General features: G+C 42.6%; 1 protein-coding gene across 2 annotated transcripts; it reads right to left on the reverse strand.

Moving 5' to 3' along the window:
• Positions 1-4,271: 4,271 nt before the first annotated feature.
• LOC132871917 (glutamine synthetase-like) lies at positions 4,272-10,316 on the reverse strand. 2 transcript variants are annotated; one of them, XM_060906540.1, is made up of 8 exons: positions 10,224-10,316; positions 9,848-9,936; positions 9,017-9,201; positions 6,585-6,746; positions 6,297-6,443; positions 6,094-6,221; positions 5,601-5,800; positions 4,272-5,193 (listed from the first exon to the last, which is right to left on the reverse strand). In XM_060906540.1, the coding sequence occupies exons 3-8, from the start codon at positions 9,180-9,182 to the stop codon at positions 4,881-4,883; spliced, it is 1,116 nt and encodes a 371-aa protein (XP_060762523.1). In that variant the 5' UTR covers positions 9,183-9,201; positions 9,848-9,936; positions 10,224-10,316; the 3' UTR covers positions 4,272-4,880. The 2 variants fall into 2 exon arrangements, with proteins under 2 accessions (XP_060762523.1, XP_060762522.1); XM_060906539.1 differs by lacking the exon at positions 9,848-9,936.
• Positions 10,317-20,833: the final 10,517 nt, after the last annotated feature.

Below are 20,833 nucleotides of genomic sequence, written 5' to 3' on the forward strand. Positions count from 1 at the left end.
TCTTTGTCAGTGGAAACAGAAAACCTGGTTCCAAACTAAGCACTGGCCCCGAACCAGCCCTGGAACTGCTTTGGTGGAAAAGGGGCAATGGAGGATGCTTGGACTGATAAAAGAAACAGACTCTCTGTTGCAATGGTGAAGGCTGAGCTTCAAGTCAGGCTAAACTTTCAGTTGTCCTCAAGACATTCATTGAAAATCAGCCAGGACTCATAGCAGCAGCAAAGAAAAACACCAAATATAAATGGAAGATTAGGTAAGGTTTTGGTGAATTAAATGAAATCCAAATAGTCTTATCTGCCTACTCCTGTATGTACTGTATGTGCCCAGTTATCAGAGGTGGAAAGTAACGAATTACATTACTCGCGTTACTGTACTTGAGTAGCTTTTTTGTGTACTTATACTTTTTCAAGTAATTTTTAAAGAGTGTACTTTTACTTTTACTTAAGTATGTTTTCTTTTAAGTAGTGTACTTCAGTACATTTTACATCACAACCGTTACTGAGTAAAAAATAAATAAATAAAAAATGGCTAAAACGGAGAAGTGGGAAATGCATGGGCGTCACCACCATTGAATGTGAAGGGGACATGTCCCCCTCACATTTCATAACTCTTCGTTTGGACCCCCCCACATTTAACATAAAATATTAGTTCACCAGGCCCGGCGCCAGGAACAGTTTACTAAGGGGGCAATTAGAAATCGCAAGGGGGCAAATATTTTTCATATAGTGTGTAGTAGTGATGGCGGTCTGACAACGTGTTTCAAACAATTAACTGCGCCAACCACAAAACCACGGCCCCGAAGGTTGCTTTAGTCCGGGAAAATCATGTGACATTTTACCAGGGCAGTTGCGCTTTATCAGCCCCCGTGCCCACCTGTTACCCCTCCCCTCCAATTTTCTCACAGACACGCGTTACAACCGGAAAGATGCCAAACATAAAACAACACACACAAACCTACAGGCAAGTCCTTTACATTTAAAATACATACAAACAGCTCCGCAGCATGAAAACAAAACGTCAATGCAAGTCTAAGGTACTTGGCTCGGCGGCCAAAATCAATTTTAAAAAAATCAACAGACCCCGCGGCTGCACCAGTAATAGCCTTCCTGACTCGCACCGAGTCAACGCTAACCACTTAATCCGCGATCCCAGTTTAGGCGTGTAGGGGACTAAACACTCTGAAGTGATGAATTTTCACCCCCGCTGCATGGGGGGTGACATCAACGACATATTCTTACGCTATTTGCGCACAAAGCGGACCATATATGAACACATACACCAACATAAACGGAGATAAACTTAGCCTACAAAGAAAGAAAATGAATTCACAATATTGTGATTGAATTCGTTTAATTCGGAGGGGGAAAGACTACTCCCGTAAACTGACTGCATATTACAGGATATTGCAGAGACAGTGCACTTGTAAGTGTACATGTAAAACCCCCGCCCGCACGACCCCGCCCCCTGTCCTTATCACAGGTTTGTGTGTGCGTGGCTGTGTCAGCATTTCACACACACACCCACAATAACTAGTCCCCAGTAGTTAGGATTGATACATATGTCTAAAACAGGGTTAATATTAAATTCAGGCTTTTTTGAAATAATCCTACCTTAATACAGTTGAATTCTACGATTGCAACGTAAGAATCATAACAACCAATCAGATTTGTTCTACCGTGCCAGTTTTAGTAGTGATTTATGTGAAATGTATTTTTGTGCAATGCTCAACCACTTAATATTTCGTATTTGAAAATGCAAATTATTAATACGTCTATAATACATTATATTTTCATAAGAAAACAAGTGATCTGAGTCTCCGTTGAGGGGGCGGGGCTGTAGCCACGAGGGGGCGATGCCCCCTTTCGCCCCCCCATGGCGCCGGGCCTGCGTAAACTGACTGCATATTGCAGGATATTGAGGTATTTCACTCACGTGACCAAGTCATGTGACGCTGCCATTTTGGACGGCACGGCTCGAATCAGTTTGAATGCGAGGAAGGCGACAAACGAAAAACATAAAAGAAAAAGGAGCGAGATGCAGAAAACACCTTCACTATCCAGCGACGTAGGGCATTTACAGGGCGAGCAGAGGGAGAGGTATTTGCAAAAATTGAGGTTAGCAGGCTTGGAGAACGACGTTTACCTGCTTCCACCAGGATTGTTCACTGACAGCTAAGATTTGTTCACATTTTCATTTACTTTCGGTCCTCAGGATAAACAAAATGTTATTAAATGTCATTGAAATAACTTCTTAGTCTGTTGAGACATGGCCCGTTATAAGTTTTTCCTTTACTGTATTTACTAGTTTACTGAGCGCGCTCCGGGGCAGGCTGGCTGGCTGGCTGGCTAGCGCTCCGGGGCGGGCTGGCTGGCTGGCTAGCTAGCGCTCTGGGGCTAGCTAGCGCTCCGGGGCCGGCTGGCTAGCGCTCCGGAGCTGGCTGGCTGGCTGGCTAGCGCTCCGGAGCCGGCTGGCTGGCTGGCTAGCGCTCCGGAGCCAGCTGGCTGGCTAGCGCTCCGGAGCCGGCTGGCTGGCTAGCTAGCGCTCCGGAGCCGGCTGGCTGGCTGGCTAGCTAGCGCTCCAGAGCCGGCTGGCTGGCTGGCTAGCTGGCTGGCTAGCTAGCGCTCCGGAGCCGGCTGGCTGGCTAGCTAGTGCTCCGGGGCCGGCTGGCTGGCTAGCTAGCGCTCCGGGGCCGGCTGGCTCAGTAAACTAGTAAATCCAGTAAAGGAAAAACTTGAGACTGAAAGGTTTTAACAGTCATCCAAATGACTGAACGTAAACATTGCTACAGTAACATACCAGCTACTGTTGTTGATATTAGCTAGCTTGCCGTCCAAAATGGCGGACACCAGGGCGTCACGTGACCCTGTGACGTCAGGTGAAATACCTCAATTGCAGAGACAGTGCACTTGTAAGTGTGCATGTAAAACCCCCGCCCGCCCGCACGACCCCGCCCCCTGTCCTTATCACAGGTCTGTGTGTGCGCGGCTGTGTCAGCATTTCACACACACACCCACAATAACTAGTCCCCAGTAGTTAGGATTGATACATATGTCTAAAACAGGGTTAATATTAAATTCAGGCTTTTTGAAATAATCCTACCTTAATACAGTTGAATTCTACGATTGCAACGTAAGAATCATAACAACCAATCAGATTTGTTCTACCGTGCCAGTTTTAGTAGTGATTTATGTGAAATGTATTTTTGTGCAATGCGCAACCACTTAATATTTCGTATTTGAAAATGCAAATTATATACAAGTTATTGCAAGTTATTAATACGTCTATAATACATTATATTTTCATAAGAAAACAATTAAGTGATCTGAGTCTCCGTTGAGGGGGCGGGGCTGTAGCCACGAGGGGGCGACGCCCCCTTTCGCCCCCCCATGGCGCCGGGCCTGCTCCAACACTGATAGCAATATACACTAAATGCCCGTGTATCAGTTTTTGCTGAGCTTTTTTTTAAAAATCTACATAAAGATTGATCTCCACTCTGACAATAACACTTTTACAAATCCAAGATGGCTGACTGTCTTTTCCTCTGCTGTTTCTTAGATTAGTAAGGATTAAAACCTACCTTGCAGATGATATTATGCTGCATATCTTTACATTTAATGCCTGATTACCTGTTAAACAATTTAGTAGCTTTTGCTTATTTTAATATTAGCTAGAAGCTTTGTGGTTGGTAATTTATGTTCAGTTAATCCAAAAGCAGCCCCTCAGTGTAGTGCTAGTTAGTACTGATATTTTAAGATGCTAGCTATTTTAAGTTAAGCAAACATGCTTCAGTGCTGTAACTCAAACGAGCTTGTTCGGTTTTATTTTAATACTTGGATAGATATTTAGTTTAGTTAAACACTCGTGACCACTAGAATATTTCAAGCTGAGCCAAGTAATTTAGTAGCCAGCTCACCAGTTCCACCTTAGATACTTTTTAAAAACAAAACAAAAAACCCCAAACCTAAAAATGAGATTTTACAAAATTTAGTCAAAAAGGTACAGACAGACAATACAGGTGACGTTTAAGTAACACTTTTGCAGCACATGTTTTTATAGTGAGCTCATCGCAGCTAGTGGAGTTAGCTTTTAATCCAAGCACACTTTTTTTTGGGGGGGGGGGGGGGTGTCAAACCCATAAAAAACCCAACTCAAGAGGTTTGTGGTCAAAAATATATATATTTAAGTGTCTTAATTTTTTTTTTTTTTGGGGGGGGGGGGGGGGGAAGGGTGTCAAGTGGAAAAAATATACCAACTCAAACACCACAGGCAGGTTAAGCAACATCAGGATTTTACCCAAAGCTTAGATGTACAACAAATAAAAAGCTTGTCAGATATTCACTCCCACAAGTGGCATGAGGAATCATGAGTTGATTATACCATACAACCTGAACCAGTACAAACAGTTAGTAACAATACAGTACCAGTTGAAGCGTTACATCAAATCTACACAAGCAAGCTACAGGCGAAGTTTGTGTTGCAGAGTCAGAGCAGCTCTAGTGTCTCATGTTCATCTCATTTTGTCCTTTTTAAAGTCACCATCATGAGGAACGTCTTTGAGATTGAGGGTGGGGGTTTAAACAGCAAGTATCTCATCAAAGACATGACGCGAGGGTGTTTTTTTTTTTTTAAACCCAGAAAGACACAGAAGGGTGAGATATGCACCGCATCATCACGTCCCTGGTTAACCTCACATTTAAATCCTAAAGTGTTAAGTTGACCAGCCAACTTCATTTAAAAACCACTATGATGCATGGTTAGACACATTCTAACAAGACAAACAGTACTAAACTTGGCCTCATGGCCATTTGAACAGGTGAGCAGAAGAACACTCAGTTTTGGAAAGTGACAAAGAAAAAAAAAGTAATAAGATTTCAAAAGATCTAGTAGTCCACAGGTTCGTTGCCATCTTCACCAAGCAGACACGTGCGTATGAGGGCTTCAGTGACGGCATACGGGTCGCAGTTGGCGCTCGGGCGACGGTCTTCGAAGTATCCCTTCTTCTCCTGGCCCACAGTGCGAGGGATGCGGATACTGGCACCACGATTGGCAACGCCAGCAGAGAACTCATGGATGTTGGAGGTCTCGTGACGACCTGTCAAACGGCGAGCATTGTCCAGGCCTCCTTTAGGGTCATAGGCACGGATGTGGTAGTTGTGTCGCTTCGCCAGTTTCTCAATACATTCCTCAATGCATCTAATAAAAGGAGAAAGGCTACTTAGCATCTTGTTCATCAATTCAACTTGGAAAACAAAACATTATCTGAAGGTGCTACAACTACACAATTTGGGATGCAGCCCCAGCAAAATATTCTATTGCAGAGCAGATAAACATGAAACAAAGCAGTCCTGGGTTTCAGCCAATCAGATCCTTTTATGCAAAATATTTAGCTAAAAAGGTAGCTGATGTCTGATCTGAGCTACAGGGTGACATGTTCAAAGTCTGTGCCACTAGTTAAAAAGCAGCGACACCATGAAGCAAGACTACGACCCAAAACCCATCCCAATAGTCTTCATATTTGTAAATCACTCATGATTAAGTGTTAGTCACTTCATCCAGACTTGGATTTAACTCAAGTACCTCTGCTTTAGAGACACACTTACTTGAGCCCGCCTTCTTCCCGCATCTCCTTAGTGCTGAAGTTAGTGTGACATCCTGCACCATTCCAGTTCCCAGGGATGGGTTTGGGGTCGAAAGAGACAACGACACCGAAGTCTTCACACACTCTGTGCAGGATGAAACGAGCCACCCACAAGTGATCTCCCATCTCAATGCCCTCGCACGGCCCCACCTGGAACTCCCACTGTGGAGCAAAACAGGAAGAGTTGCAGTGGTGTTATAGGAAATCCACAGCACGAGCCGTGATGATTGAGCTCAATCTTAGAGCTTCTCCCTCATAAAATTACCATATAGCCCAGTAATACTACAGGCATTAATATTTTTTCCCCAATTGGATATTAAAGAGACTTTACCACAAGCATCGTGATCATTTTTGACAAAACACCTTAAACTGTATACCTCAATGATGTGTAAATGCACACAACTCAGTAGTGCTATAGAACCTGTTATAATCAGAATTACCCATCACTGGCGTACCTGAGCAGGCATGACTTCAGCATTTGTGCCGCAGATATTCACACCAGCATATAGACATGCTCTGTAGTGGGCTTCGACAATATCCCTGCCGTACGCCTTGTCTGCTCCGACACCACAGTAGTAAGGTCCTGAAAGGGAAAGATGATAAACACCTAATGCCACCTTTAAGAGAAATGCTGAAATGTAAGACACCGAATTCATACCCTGAGGACCAGGAAAGCCATTGGAAGGCCAGCCAAATGGGTGACCGTCTGTTCTCAGGATGGTGTACTCCTGTTCCATGCCAAACCATGGGCTCTGCTGCTCCACCATCTGCATGATCTTCATACACGTCAAACGATGGTTGGTTTCTGGGTGGAGAACATGATCTATAACCTTCACCGTAGTGCAAATCAGTTTATTTACAATCACACCTGTCACCAACCCATGGACAAAGTAATGGCACTACACCAAAAGAAGCCAAACTCAAGCACCATGGTCATTTTATTTACCGGCAGGTTTGCGGTTATACTTCAGAACTTCACAAAGGACCAGCTTGTTGGGGTCTTTGCGGAATGGATCTCTGAACATGGCTGAGGGAATGAGAAACATGTCACTGTTGGAGCCCTCTGACTGGTAGGTGCTGGACCCATCAAAGTTCCACTCAGGAAGATCTGATGGACAGATGGAGATAATTACATTAATACATATGCAAGTCCCACCCCAAATCCAGTTTGCTGATACAAGTCTTTCTACTCGCTCTCAACAGGGTATCCATCCAAGATAGTTTGGCTCAGGTGTAAGGACACTGTTCCTTATTGCTGGTGTTGAACCCTCAAGTGGTAAGGACTGTCCCAGCAACAAGGAAGGGTACAGTGGAGCACTATTTTTAAACTGGAATGAACCCAACATGGACAGTTTGGGAATAAAAATCCTCTGGAAGCTATATCCACTAGTTTTATTTTTCTAAATATTAACCAAACATGTTAGTGTTACACTCAAAGCAAGCTGTAAATCCCCTCAACACACTGGCACCATTAAGCCTACGTATTTGTACCTTTAGAAGGCTTTAACCTGGACACTTGGAAATTGAGTCCCTCTTTAACCCCCCCCCCCACACACCTCTCAGGAGTATTGATTTGTATTTAAAAGCCACAGAGATGCACCACATTCACTTTTCTAGTGAAGAGATACAGTGCCTTGCAAAAATATTCATCCCCTTGGTGTTTGTCCTGTTTTGTTGAATTATAAGCTGGAATTAAAATGGATATTTGGGGGTTAGCACCATTTGATTTACACAGCATGCCTACCAGTTTAAAAAGGTGCACATTTTATTGTGACTAGATGAAAACAAATCTGGAGTGTGCATAAGTATTCCCCCCTTTTCACATGAAACCCCCAAATAAGAGCTAGTCCAATCAATTCATTTCATGTCATAATTAGTTGATCAAGATCCACTTGTGCACAATCAAAGTGTCCCATGAGGTCTGCATAAAATCAACCTGTTCTGGAAGGACCCTGACTCTGCAACACCACTAAGCAAGCAACATGAAAGCCAAGGAGCCTCCAAACAGGTCAGAGACAAAGTTGTGGAGAAATATAGATCAGGGTTGGGTTATTTATTTAAAAAAAAAAAAAAACCCTGAATATCCCATGAAGCACCATTAAATCCATTATAGTGAAATGGAAAGAACACAGCACCACTACAAACCTGACAAGAGAAGCCCCACCCACCAAAACTCACAGACCAGGCAAGGAGGGCATTAATCAGCAATGCAACAAAAACCGTTATCTGCAAAGATCTACAGTGGAGATGAGTGCATGTCCATAGGACCACTTTAAGCCATATACTCCAGAGTGGGGCTTTATGGAAGAGTGGCCAGGAAAGGGAAAAAAAAGTTTGGAGTTTGCCCAACAGCATGTGGCAGACTCCCCAAACACATGGAAGAGTCTCTGATCAAATGAGATTAAAATGTAACTTTTTGGCCATCATGGGAAATGCCATGCGTGGCACAAACCCAACACCCTGGGAATGCCATTCCTGGTGGTGGCAGCATCATGCTACAGGGACATTTTTCACCTGCAGGAGAAGAAAGCTGGTCAGGACTGAAGGAAAGATGGAGGCACTAGATAAAGGGCAATTCTGGAGGAAAACCTGTTTGAGTCTGCCATAGGTTTGAGACTAGGATGAAGGTTCATGGGCTGGCAGGACAATGACCCTAAACATACTGCTAAAGCTACACTGGAGTGGTTTAAATGTTTCCCTTTAAACATCTTGGAATGGCTTCGTCAAAGCCCAGACCTCAATCCAATTGAGTCAGTGGCATAACTTGATTGCCGTACACCAACACAACCCATCTAACTTGAAGTAGTTTTGCCTTGAGGAATGGGCAAAAATCCCAGTGGCTAGATGTGCAAGCTAATAGACACACCAAGAGACTTGCAGCTGTAATTGTAGCAAAAGGTGGCTCTAAAGTATTGACTGTGTGTGTGTGGGGGGGGGAAGAAGAGTACTTCTGCACACTCCAGATTTCTGTTCTCATGTTATTGTCTCACCAAAAAACCCACACACCCCAATGTGCTCCTTTAAAGTGGTCGGCGTGCTGTGTAGATCAAAGTGGCGCTAACCCCCCAAAAATCCATTTTAACTCAGCTTGAAATGCAAAACAGGACAAACACCAAGGGGGTGAACACTCTTGCAAGGCACTGTATTTATAAAAGGTACATTATTAAGGGCAACAAGGATTCAGAATTTAGTATTTTTCTTCAGTTAAAGAGGTACAGGAAGAACATTTGAGGACTAGATTGAGAACCTGGACTAATCCAATTACAATAAAATGGATTGAAGTCAATAATCAGGTTTATTCAGGAAGGCAAGTTATAATCCAAAAGGTTATGATTAAAGTTGAACTGTTGGCTCACTGATGGCCCTGCATGGCTTTACCGTTGATGCTCTTCGGCTCAAAGTCGAGGGTCCTGGTCTTGCAGCGCAGGGCCTCCCCGGTGCCGTCGATCCAGATGTACATGACCTGCACCTTGTCCCCCTGTGGAAGCTCCATGTATTGTTGCTTCACCACCTTGCTGAGCTGTGAGCTGGCTGATGTCGCCATGTTTATTACTCTACAGCACCTGAACAAACAGGACAGGAGGATACAGGCACCATGAGGGCTCTTAGCACGACATAAGACGTGCAGTGTAAATTTAAGCCCCACAATGTCTCCTACACAGCGATTCCAACACAACTGTCACGGTCACAGACAATCAGATCCATTCTGCACGGTGAGGTCCTCACTGCACAAGCCACAGTCGCTGGAGGTGGTCACGGGGATGGTGAGGGGTTCCATTACAAAACACGCACGAGTGAAGACATGTCAGGAATAAAGACACCTTTACAATGACAGCCCCCCCCAAAGGCTCAAAAATAGACACGTTATTACATCAGTGACCTCGATATTCAGTGCCAATATTTATGCTCCTTGAGAAGCCAAGGAAAACTCTTCAGTCCAGAAACTTGTGAAATGAAGTGGAGGTGTTCTTGGCACTTGCACAGCACAACTAGAATTACAACATAGCTTTTGTAAGAGAAAAATAAATGCTGTAGATAAACAGAATGAGATGCTGATATACAGAATCCAGGTTCATATCTTCACTTTAAAAAAAAAAAAAAAAAATGCACAAGAGAACTAAACCTGAAGAACTCATTTACAGCTTAATTATTTTAAAATAGTCAGAGAGAGAGAGAGACACACACACACACACACACACACACACACACCTTACTACGGTTTCTTAAACAGAAAGGGAGATGAATGAGCTCTCCACTGAGACGCACTGTAGGCCAGCACAGACCCTGCAGGAGGCCTGCTGCAGAAGGAAGAACCCCCAAAAAACAAAAAGGTTTTCTTTCTCTGGATCTTTATATTGAATAAAACTGAAGGAACATCACGTGGGGTGCTTAAATTCTAGATTTAGAAATAAACATGATTTAAGTGATATTTAATTTGCTTTAGAAGCCGTAAGAATAAGTAGTGCATGTAATATGGCGTAAATCCATAACCGGAAAATAAAATAGACAAGCGCATATAATAAACAAGCTCGTGCATTCTAAAAATGAGATTTTCAGGGTTAAAAATGTGAAATAAAGCCCATACCTGTGCAGCAGTGAAAGCTAGAACAAACACAAAAAACACTCCGGCTCGGAGAGGAAAGAAAAGAAAGAAAGAAAGAACGAGAATGAGCGCGCGGCTGTAACCCTTATACACGCCGCGCTCAGCTTTATATACAGGCACGAGGACTCCGCCGCTTCTGATTGGTCAGAGCTCAGCAGACGAAAAGGCTTGAGCCGCGACGTGATTGGCCCTCAGCGGTAGAAGTCTCCTCCTGCGTGCGCGAGACAGCCCTGAGTGTGTTCTTTCTTTCTTTCTTTCTTTTTTTTTTTTTTTGGTGTATGTGTGTGTGGTGGTGTGTGGTGATGTGTGTGTGTGTGTGGTGGTGTGTATGTGTATGTGTGTGTGGTGGTGTGTGGTGATGTGTGTGTGTGTGGTGGTGTGTATGTGTGTGGTGGTGTGGGTGTGTGTGTGGGTGGTGGTGGTGGTGTGTATGTGTGTGTGTGTGTGTGGTGGTGTGGGTGTGTGGTGTGTGTGTGGGTGGTGGTGGTGGTGTGTGGGTGGTGGTGTGGGTGTGTGGTGTGTGTGGGGGTGGTGGTGGTGGTGTGTATGTGTGGGTGGTGGTGTGTGTGTGTGGTGTGTGTGGGTGGTGGTGGTGTGTATGTGTGTGTGTGTGTGTGTGTGGTGGTGGTGGTGTGTATGTGTGGTGTGTGGTGGTGTGCGTGTGTATGTGTGTGGTGTGTGTGTGTGTGTGTGTGTGGTGGGTGGTGTGGTGTGTGGTGGTGTGTATGTGTGTGGTGTGTGTGTGTGTGGTGGGTGGTGGTGGTGTGTATGTGTGTGGGTGGTGGTGGTGTGCACGGGCGATTGCTCTAAGACAACGAGGGAGGCTCACGAACATCGTGTAGGATGAATTGCGCTAGGCTTATGTTATAGCCGACCTTATAACATTGCTATTTCAGATCCAGAATCATAGAAATATATGTGCTCAACCCAACTACAGTGCGAAATCATTCCGTTATAACTTTCCCCAGTTCGCCTAATGTGTGCGTGAGTTTTTCCCCCTCGTGACAGCGCGATGCAGCCCAGCCTCAGTGGATTGGGAGCTATGTGCTTGTCAATCTCAAAATGCAAGACGATTATTGGACAAATACTGCGAAAACGCCCGCCCACGGAGTCTCACGGACTCCCAGCCTCAATGGACTTCAACGGCATTTGGGAGCTCTGCGCTTTTCAATCTCAAAATGCAAGACGGTTATTGGACAAATACTGCGAAAATGCTCGCCCACGGACTCCGAGCCTCACATGGGAGGGACATGGCAGTTTCCGCGAGGAGACTGGTGATTGGTGAAAGCGGCCGGATATTTTCTTTGATTGACAGCTCGTTTCAACTATAGACAGGCAGCGGTACAGTGTTGCCAGATTGGGCGGTTTCCCGCCCAATTGGGTGGTTTTAAGTGCATTTTGGCGGGTTTTGAACATATTTTGGGCTGGATAACGTCAGCAGTATCTGGCAACATTAGTTCAGTCCCATGCGGGTTTGCAAGTGCTGTGGTGTATTGTAAGAGATCAGCTTAAATTTCGATTTCATTCATTACATACGGTTTCTACCAGCTTTTTTAGTTTGTATATATTTTCATTGTAAATAAAGTGTAAATATAGTGTTGTCAAGTTTGCTATCTTAGTTCCAGAAATTTCGTTTATTTGAGTGACTGAACTTGAACTTGAGGGGGCTAGTCAGCTAGCAAGAAAGCTGCGCACGGATGCCAAGCATTGCTGATTTAATTTTGGCGAAGCCATTTGCCAGTCTTCCTTTCGAGGAAAAAATTAAAATTAAAGAGCAGGGTAGACCAACGCCTCAAATTGACTTGGTGAAAAAGGTAGGGAATAATACTCGTTCCTTTCAGCTCTCCTGGTACAAGAAAGTGAATTGGCTAACAGCAAGTGACCCACATCAACAACAGTAAATAGGCTACTTTAGTAATATGTCATGGATGGACCAAAAATATAGAATCTATTTAAAATGTTTATGCTGAGTATATTATATTGGAATATATATTTTTCTGGATATGAATTAAACACAGCTACAATTTGGAAAACGTTTTTAAACAAAAACACAGCCGAGAACATTTCACACTACAGACATGGATTAAAAGTGAAGGGTTATCAAAATTGTCAATAAAATATTTCTCAGTCAAAATAAGTAAAATATAGGGAAAGTGTCACTGAATGAAATGTGTGGCACCCAGCTCTATGTTTGGCTCCCCAAGGTCAGTGCTTGTGCCTATTCCAGAACACTCTGCTGTTACTGCTGAGGTTCCTCACAAAGAGCTGCTTTCAATAATGATCAATTTTTAAACAACATGCCACAATTTTAAAATATAAAATGTTAAAATATACCCCCCCAACACCACCATCATGTATATTGGACAGTAGGTTAATGGGCCAAAAGAACCTGTTATTTCACAGTTTGTGACGCTGCCAACAATCAGCCAGATCAGAGGCAAGAGTATGGGCAAAATTGATGTTTTTTCTTTTAAAATCTGGAAATATCGTAACCGACCAGCCTCCCCTGTTTGAAAGACTACCAGCCGCCACTGGCTGGGATAGGCTCCAGCTTGCTTGCGACCCTGTAGAACAGGATAAAGCGGCTAGAGATAATGAGATGAGATGAGATGAGATGAGATGAGATGAGATGAGGAGCGATGAGTAACATCAAGTGTAATTATTAGTTAAAAAAAAAATTCATGTTTGGTGCCCCCTACTGCCAGTGAGGTGAATTACAATTGCAGTGAAAACACCAAGCCTCTCCAGAGGGTCCGAGCTGCAGCCTGTTGGATGGGATGGGATGGGATGGGATGGGATGGGATGGGGTGGGGTGGGGTGGGGTGGGGCGGGGCAGGATGTGGGTGGAGCAAACTATCACATGCTTACCATAAAAGGACAATTACAAGATTCTAACCATAATCTTTGTACGTCATATTCCCTGTATATGGTAAGTGTGTGACATCTTGCTCCGCCCCCATCCTTGCCCCACCCCATCCCTGCCCCACCCCATCCTGCAGGCTGCAGCAAGAGGTACTCGAGCCTTTCCCTTTCTCCCATTTGACTCCTTTTCTTTTGTCAAAACTACTTTCTTACCTTGTGTTCAGGAGCACAAAAACACCTCCTGCGCAAGACGTAAACAATAAACAAAACATAAATGAGAAAGATTATCGTTGTATTTGTATAGTCTGGTGTTTTAAAACACCAAACTAAATACATCATGAATGTTAAAGTTATCACTCATAATGTTATCCCTAACAGTAGCTAGCTAGCATGTTGCTAGTTCATGAGTTTTTGCTCATGGCAAACAAAAGGCAAGCTTTCATGTACAGGCAAAAAAAAAAAATCATATGATTCTGACTTCATTGATATACATATAATCTACAACTTCATTAATATGCATAAATATTGATTTATTGTTAGCCTAGTAAACTAGACCCAACCGCCTAGCGGCCAAAAATATTTTTTGCCTAGCGAATGGGTCTAGCCTCGCACCATATAAACAAAAACACCCCGGGCATCAAATCATGCCCGCCAATCACAACGCAAGGTTTTTGTTTGGATTCTTTGGGCGGGCTTTTGCAGGAGTGACGACAAAGCTGCGCGACGCTGGAGAAAGCGCAACAGGAAAGATGGCTATGGCTAGTGAACAGCGCGCATTTGACTCCGCTTTGGAATCAGTTTTAGAAGAATTAGACTTGGAGTTTTCGTTGAAACATGAGCAGGAAGAGGCTCTCTGCTCATTCCTTTTCAAGAAGGACGTTTTCGCTGTTTTGCCGACCGGCTATGGCAAAAGTCTGATCTACCAGCTGGCTCCGCTCGTAGCCAAAAGGATGGGGCTAGTTTGTGCAGTACGAAGAATTAATAAACAGCTTTGAAACATTACTTTTTGATTGTTTCTTATTTTCCCGTTATTTTAAATTTAAGGGAAATTATTTCACCAAACACCACTACATAAAAACTCTCAAAAACAGTTTAAGCAAACCCTTGAAAAACACTTGGAAAAAAAATGTGTATGTGGTACAGACTCCAAACTTGTGGTCATTATCTCCAAACTTCTTAATATCTAGAACCTGTTTATTAATTAATACGCATTTTGAAAAATTATTTAATTTCAAGGCCTCCCCCGCTGCTTTCTGTCGCTCTGACTACGTCACAGTCACTGTTGCGCTGATTGGTCAGAGCGTTGGCCTATATGCACAGAGACAGTTTGAAAGACAGCGGTTTGTTCCTCCTACCCGCTTCGGAAATGTCTACGGATCGAGGCCAGACTAAATATTCACATTTAGTCTGGCTTGCCAGGCTAATTTATTGTGGGTTGCCTTTGAAGAAATAGGGCAGAGCTGAGCAGCTCTGTTCCAGTTGGGGGCGGGGCTAAATGTAAACAGAAGATTGAAATGAAGACCCTCACTACAGCGCATGGTGACATGATGGCTAAATGTGAAGTAACAGTTTTTATGGACTAGATGGGAGTTAGGCGGAGTCAGGCGCTGCCAAGATGGCGACGCCTGTAACCTCCTTATTTGAGCTTCAAACTCACTCTGTCCATTATTTTTACAGTCTATGGTCTTTACCCTTGAGGAATGAGAGCATCAGCACGGTTACCATGATCCATCAAGATATCTCGCCAAAATGTTACATGAACCTTAAATAATGAAGGTGTTCCTGATAACAGCAGGACTTCAGCAGAGCAGCAGCTCAGTCACTGACTCATGTCGAGTTAAAGGACACGGCTCTGACATTGACTTTTTAACACAAAGCCAGCCTTGGTGTGAAAAACACTGCACTGTTTTCTATTAATTTCCTATAACGAGAAAGGCTCTGGGTGTAATTAGTTGTATGATCCAGATCATGTGTCACTTTTTCACAACATGTGAAATATACTTGTGTGTTCTCATTCTGTCTCAGCATCGGACTGAATCACCATAATAATATTTCACGCTGCTGCTGCTGAGGATGGCTTCCAGCACAGACAGCTTAAAGATCAATGAGCTTACTGTGGATTTTTCCATAAAGATGGCTGTGGATGTTCTTCATTCTTCCTTGGACAGCCTGAGGACTGTAATTGCTATGAACAGTTTGCGTTCAGGTCTCCATCACTGAACAGACGTGAAGGTAAAATTCTAATGAATTCAGAAATGACTCTGAGGCTCATCTCATTGTCAGGTGTCACCCAGATGAGGAGGGGTTCTCTTTAGAGTTTGGTTCCTCTCAAGATTTCTCTCAGGGAGTTTTTTCCTCACCACCAACACTAACACCACCACACCACCATCACCATCACCATCTCCTCAGGCTTGCTTATTAGGGATACATTAAAAAAAAAGTCAAAGTCCCTCCCATGCCAGGGCCTGGTCTTCCCAGACAGTCTCCCATCCCAGTACTAACCAGGCCCTTAAGGTGCATTGGGTAGCACCGATCTCTGCTTCTATAACCCTCGTCCTCTCATCTATACAGCTAGGGTTACAGTGGGGGGGCGGGTCCTCTGGTAACCGCAAGAGTTTGACTCCCTACTCACATCTGTATTGCAGGGTGACTTGCCAGATGGCAGTAGGTCCCATTTTTACGATGGTCTTTAGTATGACCCAACCATGAGTAGAACTCACAATCTCCTGGGCAGACACGCTAACCACTAGGCCAACTCGCAGTTAGGGATAAATTTATGGAGTTAAATCTATATACGGCATTTATATCTTTCTGTAAAGCTGCTTTGTGAAAATATCTTTTGTTAAAAGCGCTATATAAATAAAATAGAATTTCATTTCATTTCATTTCTATGTCCATCATGAGCACTAGTTCAAATGCAAGCACCATAATACTTTTATGTGTCATAATTTAATGATCTACCAAAAAACTGGACACTTACCAAAAGGAAGTAAAATTCAGACTGCAATAAATTTAAATCAGACTTTCAGACTGCATGGGTGTGGAGCTGCGTCCACTCGAACCTGATGCACTTTTACCCTTCTTTGGTAACTTCAGCTACCTTGTGGAGATTAAAAAATATGTAACCAAATCCATACCTGTCAAGTTATACGGTTTCCCGATATTTTGTATGGGAAAATGCAATTTTTTGGCTAATACGGTGTACACTGATTTTCATACAGAAAAATTACGTTTTGTATTAGAGATTTTTTTTTCGTTACTCCGAGAAAATTTTCCTAGCATCCACCATTTATTTTTTCAAGCACGCACGCCCAATGAAACGGAACTATTTTTGATTTATGTGGTTTTATAGTTGCTCGTGGTTTTCTCGGTCATTTAAGTCCAGTGGCTCGGACTGCCCAGACTGCTGTGACGGCTGCAGAAGTTATGTTCTGCCAATTTCTCGTGGAACACAACATCCCCCCGACCGTGGAACACAACATCCCCCCGACTGTGGAACACAACATCCCCCCAACCGTGGAACACAACATCCCCCCGACCGTGGAACACAACATCCCCCCGACCGTGGAACACAACATCCCCCCGACCGTGGAACACAACATCCCCCCGACTGTGGCAGACCATTTTTCGCAACTAGCAAAAAAAAAAGTTTCTCGATTCAAAGATTGCACAGGTAAGCATTTGTGGGTTTTTTTTTAAAGTTTTTACTGTTTGCATGCAGGAAAGCTTCCTCCATTATGATGATAATTTAGGGAGGCGATACTGGGAGTAGCCCTGTGATGACCTGGCGACTTGTCCAGGGTGAACCCCGCCTTTCGCCCGTAGTCGGCTGGGATAGGCTCCAGCTTGCCTGCGACCCTGTAGAACAGGATAAAGCGCTAGAGATAATGAGATGAGATGAGAGATGATTCCCCTGATAGAACGTCCCATTCTCTTTAATAAGAGCAATCTGAACATCAGTTCATGCAGTAAATAAGAAACAAAATCAAACTTCATTTTAGCAAAACTAAAAAAAAGATTTTGGATCACCTTTGATGGCAAAAACAGACAATGCCACAAATTTGCATATCTTTATGCCAAAATCCAAATTTAGTTTAAACGTAAATTCAAATCTGCCAGGAATGTGGGCGATTTTTCCCACACAGCTACGACGTGCTTTTTTCACGTGTGAATGAGCCGAATCGGCTGGATGAGGGTTCTTTTTATACCCAGCCCGCGATACAGTCACCTGATCATCAATATCATCGAACTATTCTGATCAAATAACCACCAATTTAGCGAGAACAGAGAAAGATCAAGAAATTACGGGCGGAGCCATGACGGGTGACATCACGAGCTTTGGAGTGCTGATTTTTTTGGCATCTGTGAAAAATGAGACATGGCAAGATATCAGTTTCTGAAACAAAGACAGAAATTTACTGGGATTTTACAATGCAGATGTCTGGTTTTGTGAGAAAAACAAACAAACTTGCTGAATAGAAAGATGGCACCACCATCGATCTGCTGATGGTACTGGTTATATTTTTTTCCAGATTGGCACATTTCAATGTCATGTTCATGTTGATTTGGAAGAACAGCATGTTTGGAGCACTATCTTGTTGAAAGCCGTGTCTACTGATGACCACATCGTAACCTCATGGCAGAGGTAAACAGGATTGGGACTGAAATATCCAGATACATAATTCAGAATTCACCACTTTTGCTCATTTTTTATGCAAGAATTTTATTATCTGATATTTTTTAACTGAAGCATTTAAGTAAAGTGTTCACTTGCAGAGCAAATAATAAAGTATAAAGTTTAAATATAATTTTTAGCTCATCTGTTCTTAAGGTCGATGAGCTGTTGTCATGGCGTGCCGTCTGTCATCCACAATTCAGTTAAATCGTATCTCCTCTATCAGTTCTCCACAGATTTCCATTCTGATTGTTTTGTTTGAAAGAACTCATCACTCCTCGCTGGTTGTTGTTTTGTCAAATTTTTTGCTAATGAGTTACTAATTAGGCCAAATTAACGAATTTTCCAGGCCTCTCGCTAGAATTGTATCTCCTCTCTCATTTCTCATCCGATTCCAGTTCTGATCGATGTTTTGGGTCGATCTTCTCATGAGGAACAAAACTTGATCATTTGTTTGTTGATATTCCTGTTGTGAATGGTTTGTGGTGGAGGTTGGTCCTCTCTCACATGGTGACATTTCAGTTCTGTTTGATGTTTTGGTCATCAGGGTTGTTCTGATGGCAGGTTAGATGAGCTCCTACGTCCTTGACGTTCTGGTTTTTAAAAAATCATTCGTCTTTATGTAAATATTCACAGTCTCGAAAATAAAAACCATTCCCAAACTTAGTTCTGTTTGATACTGGATCAAATTGAATATGTCTGAGCCGCTGTATTTTCAGATATCGGGCCGATACTGAACCTGAGTATCGGATCGGTGCGGTCTCTAAACTGAACCGTCACAAGCGACATCGTGAACATAAAGGATAAACTGCAGGTTTGAGATTTTTCTTTAAATTTGACACAAAGTCCTGCGACTGACATGAATTAAGGACAAAATTAATTCTCTCACACTGAAGTTCAAGTGCTGCTCTGATCAAATCCCGACAAATCCCACAATTTCCTTCAGACAGAGTAGATGGATTTAGATCTGGATCTTAATGAGGCATAAAATACAACTGGGTGAAAGTTGAGGATGGAGAAAGGAGACGGGGAGGAGATATTTCAGCGTCACTGGGTTTAATCCTGAATGTCTGATTAAAGTGGAGTGATGCAGATTCACTCCGTCTTCACCTTTACTCAGGACATGTTCTCTCATTGTACTGCAATATCTCATTAACATGTGTGATGGAAAATCAGAGTGTTTTTAATGAGCACTTTTATCACTGTTATCATTTCACCTTGTTACTCTGAGCTGAGCTCAAAATGACCAGGACATCTTTTCTGGAATTTAAAAAAAATATTTTTCTATTTTATTAAAGCTGCTTTAAATCATTGTATATAGATTGAGATTGTTTTCCTTTTTTAAAAAAAGTAATATTATTTTTCATGTTCCTCAGAGAAATTGTGCAAGACAAATCAAGTCTCTCATTAAATCATTTTTAAGACCTGAAATCATTCCTTTAAAACATATTAATTTATTTGAATATTCATCACTTAAATCACATTATATAAATATTAATCTATGGTTGTCATGGTAATGATATAGATTTCCAGTTGCTGTTAATTTGTGAAGCGATATGATTAAAATGATGAGATAAATGTGACGTCTGTATCACTGGTAAAGTTTAAACGACGTCATAAACAGCACTTTGTATTTTTCTGTGTTAGTTATAAAGTGCTCGAGGCCTGAAAAAAAAGGTAACCCTGCATCTAATCCGTCTGTGAAGCCACTCTGTATGGTCCTGGTGTGTAATTGTGAACACTGTGAACTTTCTAAGAAATTTCCAGGACATGGTTTTCCAAATCGGATCAATGCTGATTGCTTTTTAAATCAGTGAATGAATCGTGAGATTAGATTTGATTCCTGAATCATCTAAGACTTTTTGAAACATTGTCTAAAGAAAACTGAAAATATAAATCACCCATTTTCTGTATTAAAGTAAGGATTAATTTATCCTCATCCTCGTGTGTGTGTGTGTGTGTGTGTGTGTGTGTGTGTGTGTGTGTGTGTGTGTGTGTGTGAGTGTGTGTAGGAGTGTAATTTCATTTACAACTTGATTGTCACAGTGTGTGTGTGTTTTTTTAAACATTATTTTAATCCAGAAAAGACTTCACAGTTGACATCAGGACTGAGGAGAAGTTAAAGATTATTTAATAACTCAAAGAGGACCGGCTCTAATCTCGGCCCCAGCTGTTTGTCTGAAGGAGACTGAGAGGAAAGCTGAGATAACCCACACCAAGAACTGCTTGTGAAAGGCATACAGAGATTAGAACACATGGACTAACAATCAGCAGTGCTGAGTGCAGCTAATTACACAAGATAGCAAACAGGTAGCTGATTACACCACATTATACGCTCTTAAAAAAATAAAAGGTCGCTCAGTCAGTCACCTGGATGCGGACTCAGCAAGTCAAACAGCCCTGTTCTTCAACTTCCAAACGAGATTTCAGGAATTGCAGGAATCGAAGAACCCATAACAACACAACAGACCCCCGTCAAAGAACCTTTTTTTAAGTACTCTAATCTCGTACTCTATGGACTGTAATATTGATCCATTTCCCAGAATATCTTGCGTCATCATTTGGTCACTCACTGTTAGTCAGTTATAAATGACAGAAATGTGATTTTACTCAGACCTGAAGATGATGTCAGGACAAAGACTAACGTGCTAACACGCCCCTGCTGCATGATGCAGTGATGCAACACACACCAGCACTTTATCAGCTCATCTTTCAGGGCTGCCCTCATTCTCCAGAAACCTTTTCTCAGCTCCTCATCTGTAATTGACCTGCAATTTAAGATAAGATAAGATAAGAAGACCTTTATTCTCCCACAATGGGGAAATCTCCTGTTTGCAGCAGCACAGTGGATAGCAGCAGAAAAGGAACATATCAAGCCACACAAGTAAAAAAAAAAAATTTAATTATAGATATAGATACAGTGCTCGGTGTAAATGAATACACCCCCTTTGAAAAGTAACATTTTAAACAATATCTCAATGAACACAAACAATTTCCAAAATGTTGACAAGACAAAGTTTAATAGAACATCTGTTTAACTTATAACGTGAAAGTA

The sequence above is a fragment of the Neoarius graeffei genome, chromosome 23 (assembly GCF_027579695.1).
Source record: "Neoarius graeffei isolate fNeoGra1 chromosome 23, fNeoGra1.pri, whole genome shotgun sequence".
Classification (NCBI taxonomy): domain Eukaryota; kingdom Metazoa; phylum Chordata; class Actinopteri; order Siluriformes; family Ariidae; genus Neoarius; species Neoarius graeffei.

Excerpts from the sequence above, each read along its gene's own strand:
- LOC132871917 (XM_060906539.1), bottom strand. The coding sequence starts at position 9,182 with ATGGCGACATCAGCCAGCTCACAGCTCAGCAAGGTGGTGAAGCAACAA. Across the intron at positions 6,444-6,584 it reads GTATAACCGCAAACCTGCCG|AAACCAACCATCGTTTGACG; the intron begins GTAAATAAAATG and ends TTCTCCACCCAG. Across the intron at positions 5,194-5,600 it reads CGGGAAGAAGGCGGGCTCAA|ATGCATTGAGGAATGTATTG; the intron begins GTAAGTGTGTCT and ends TCCTTTTATTAG.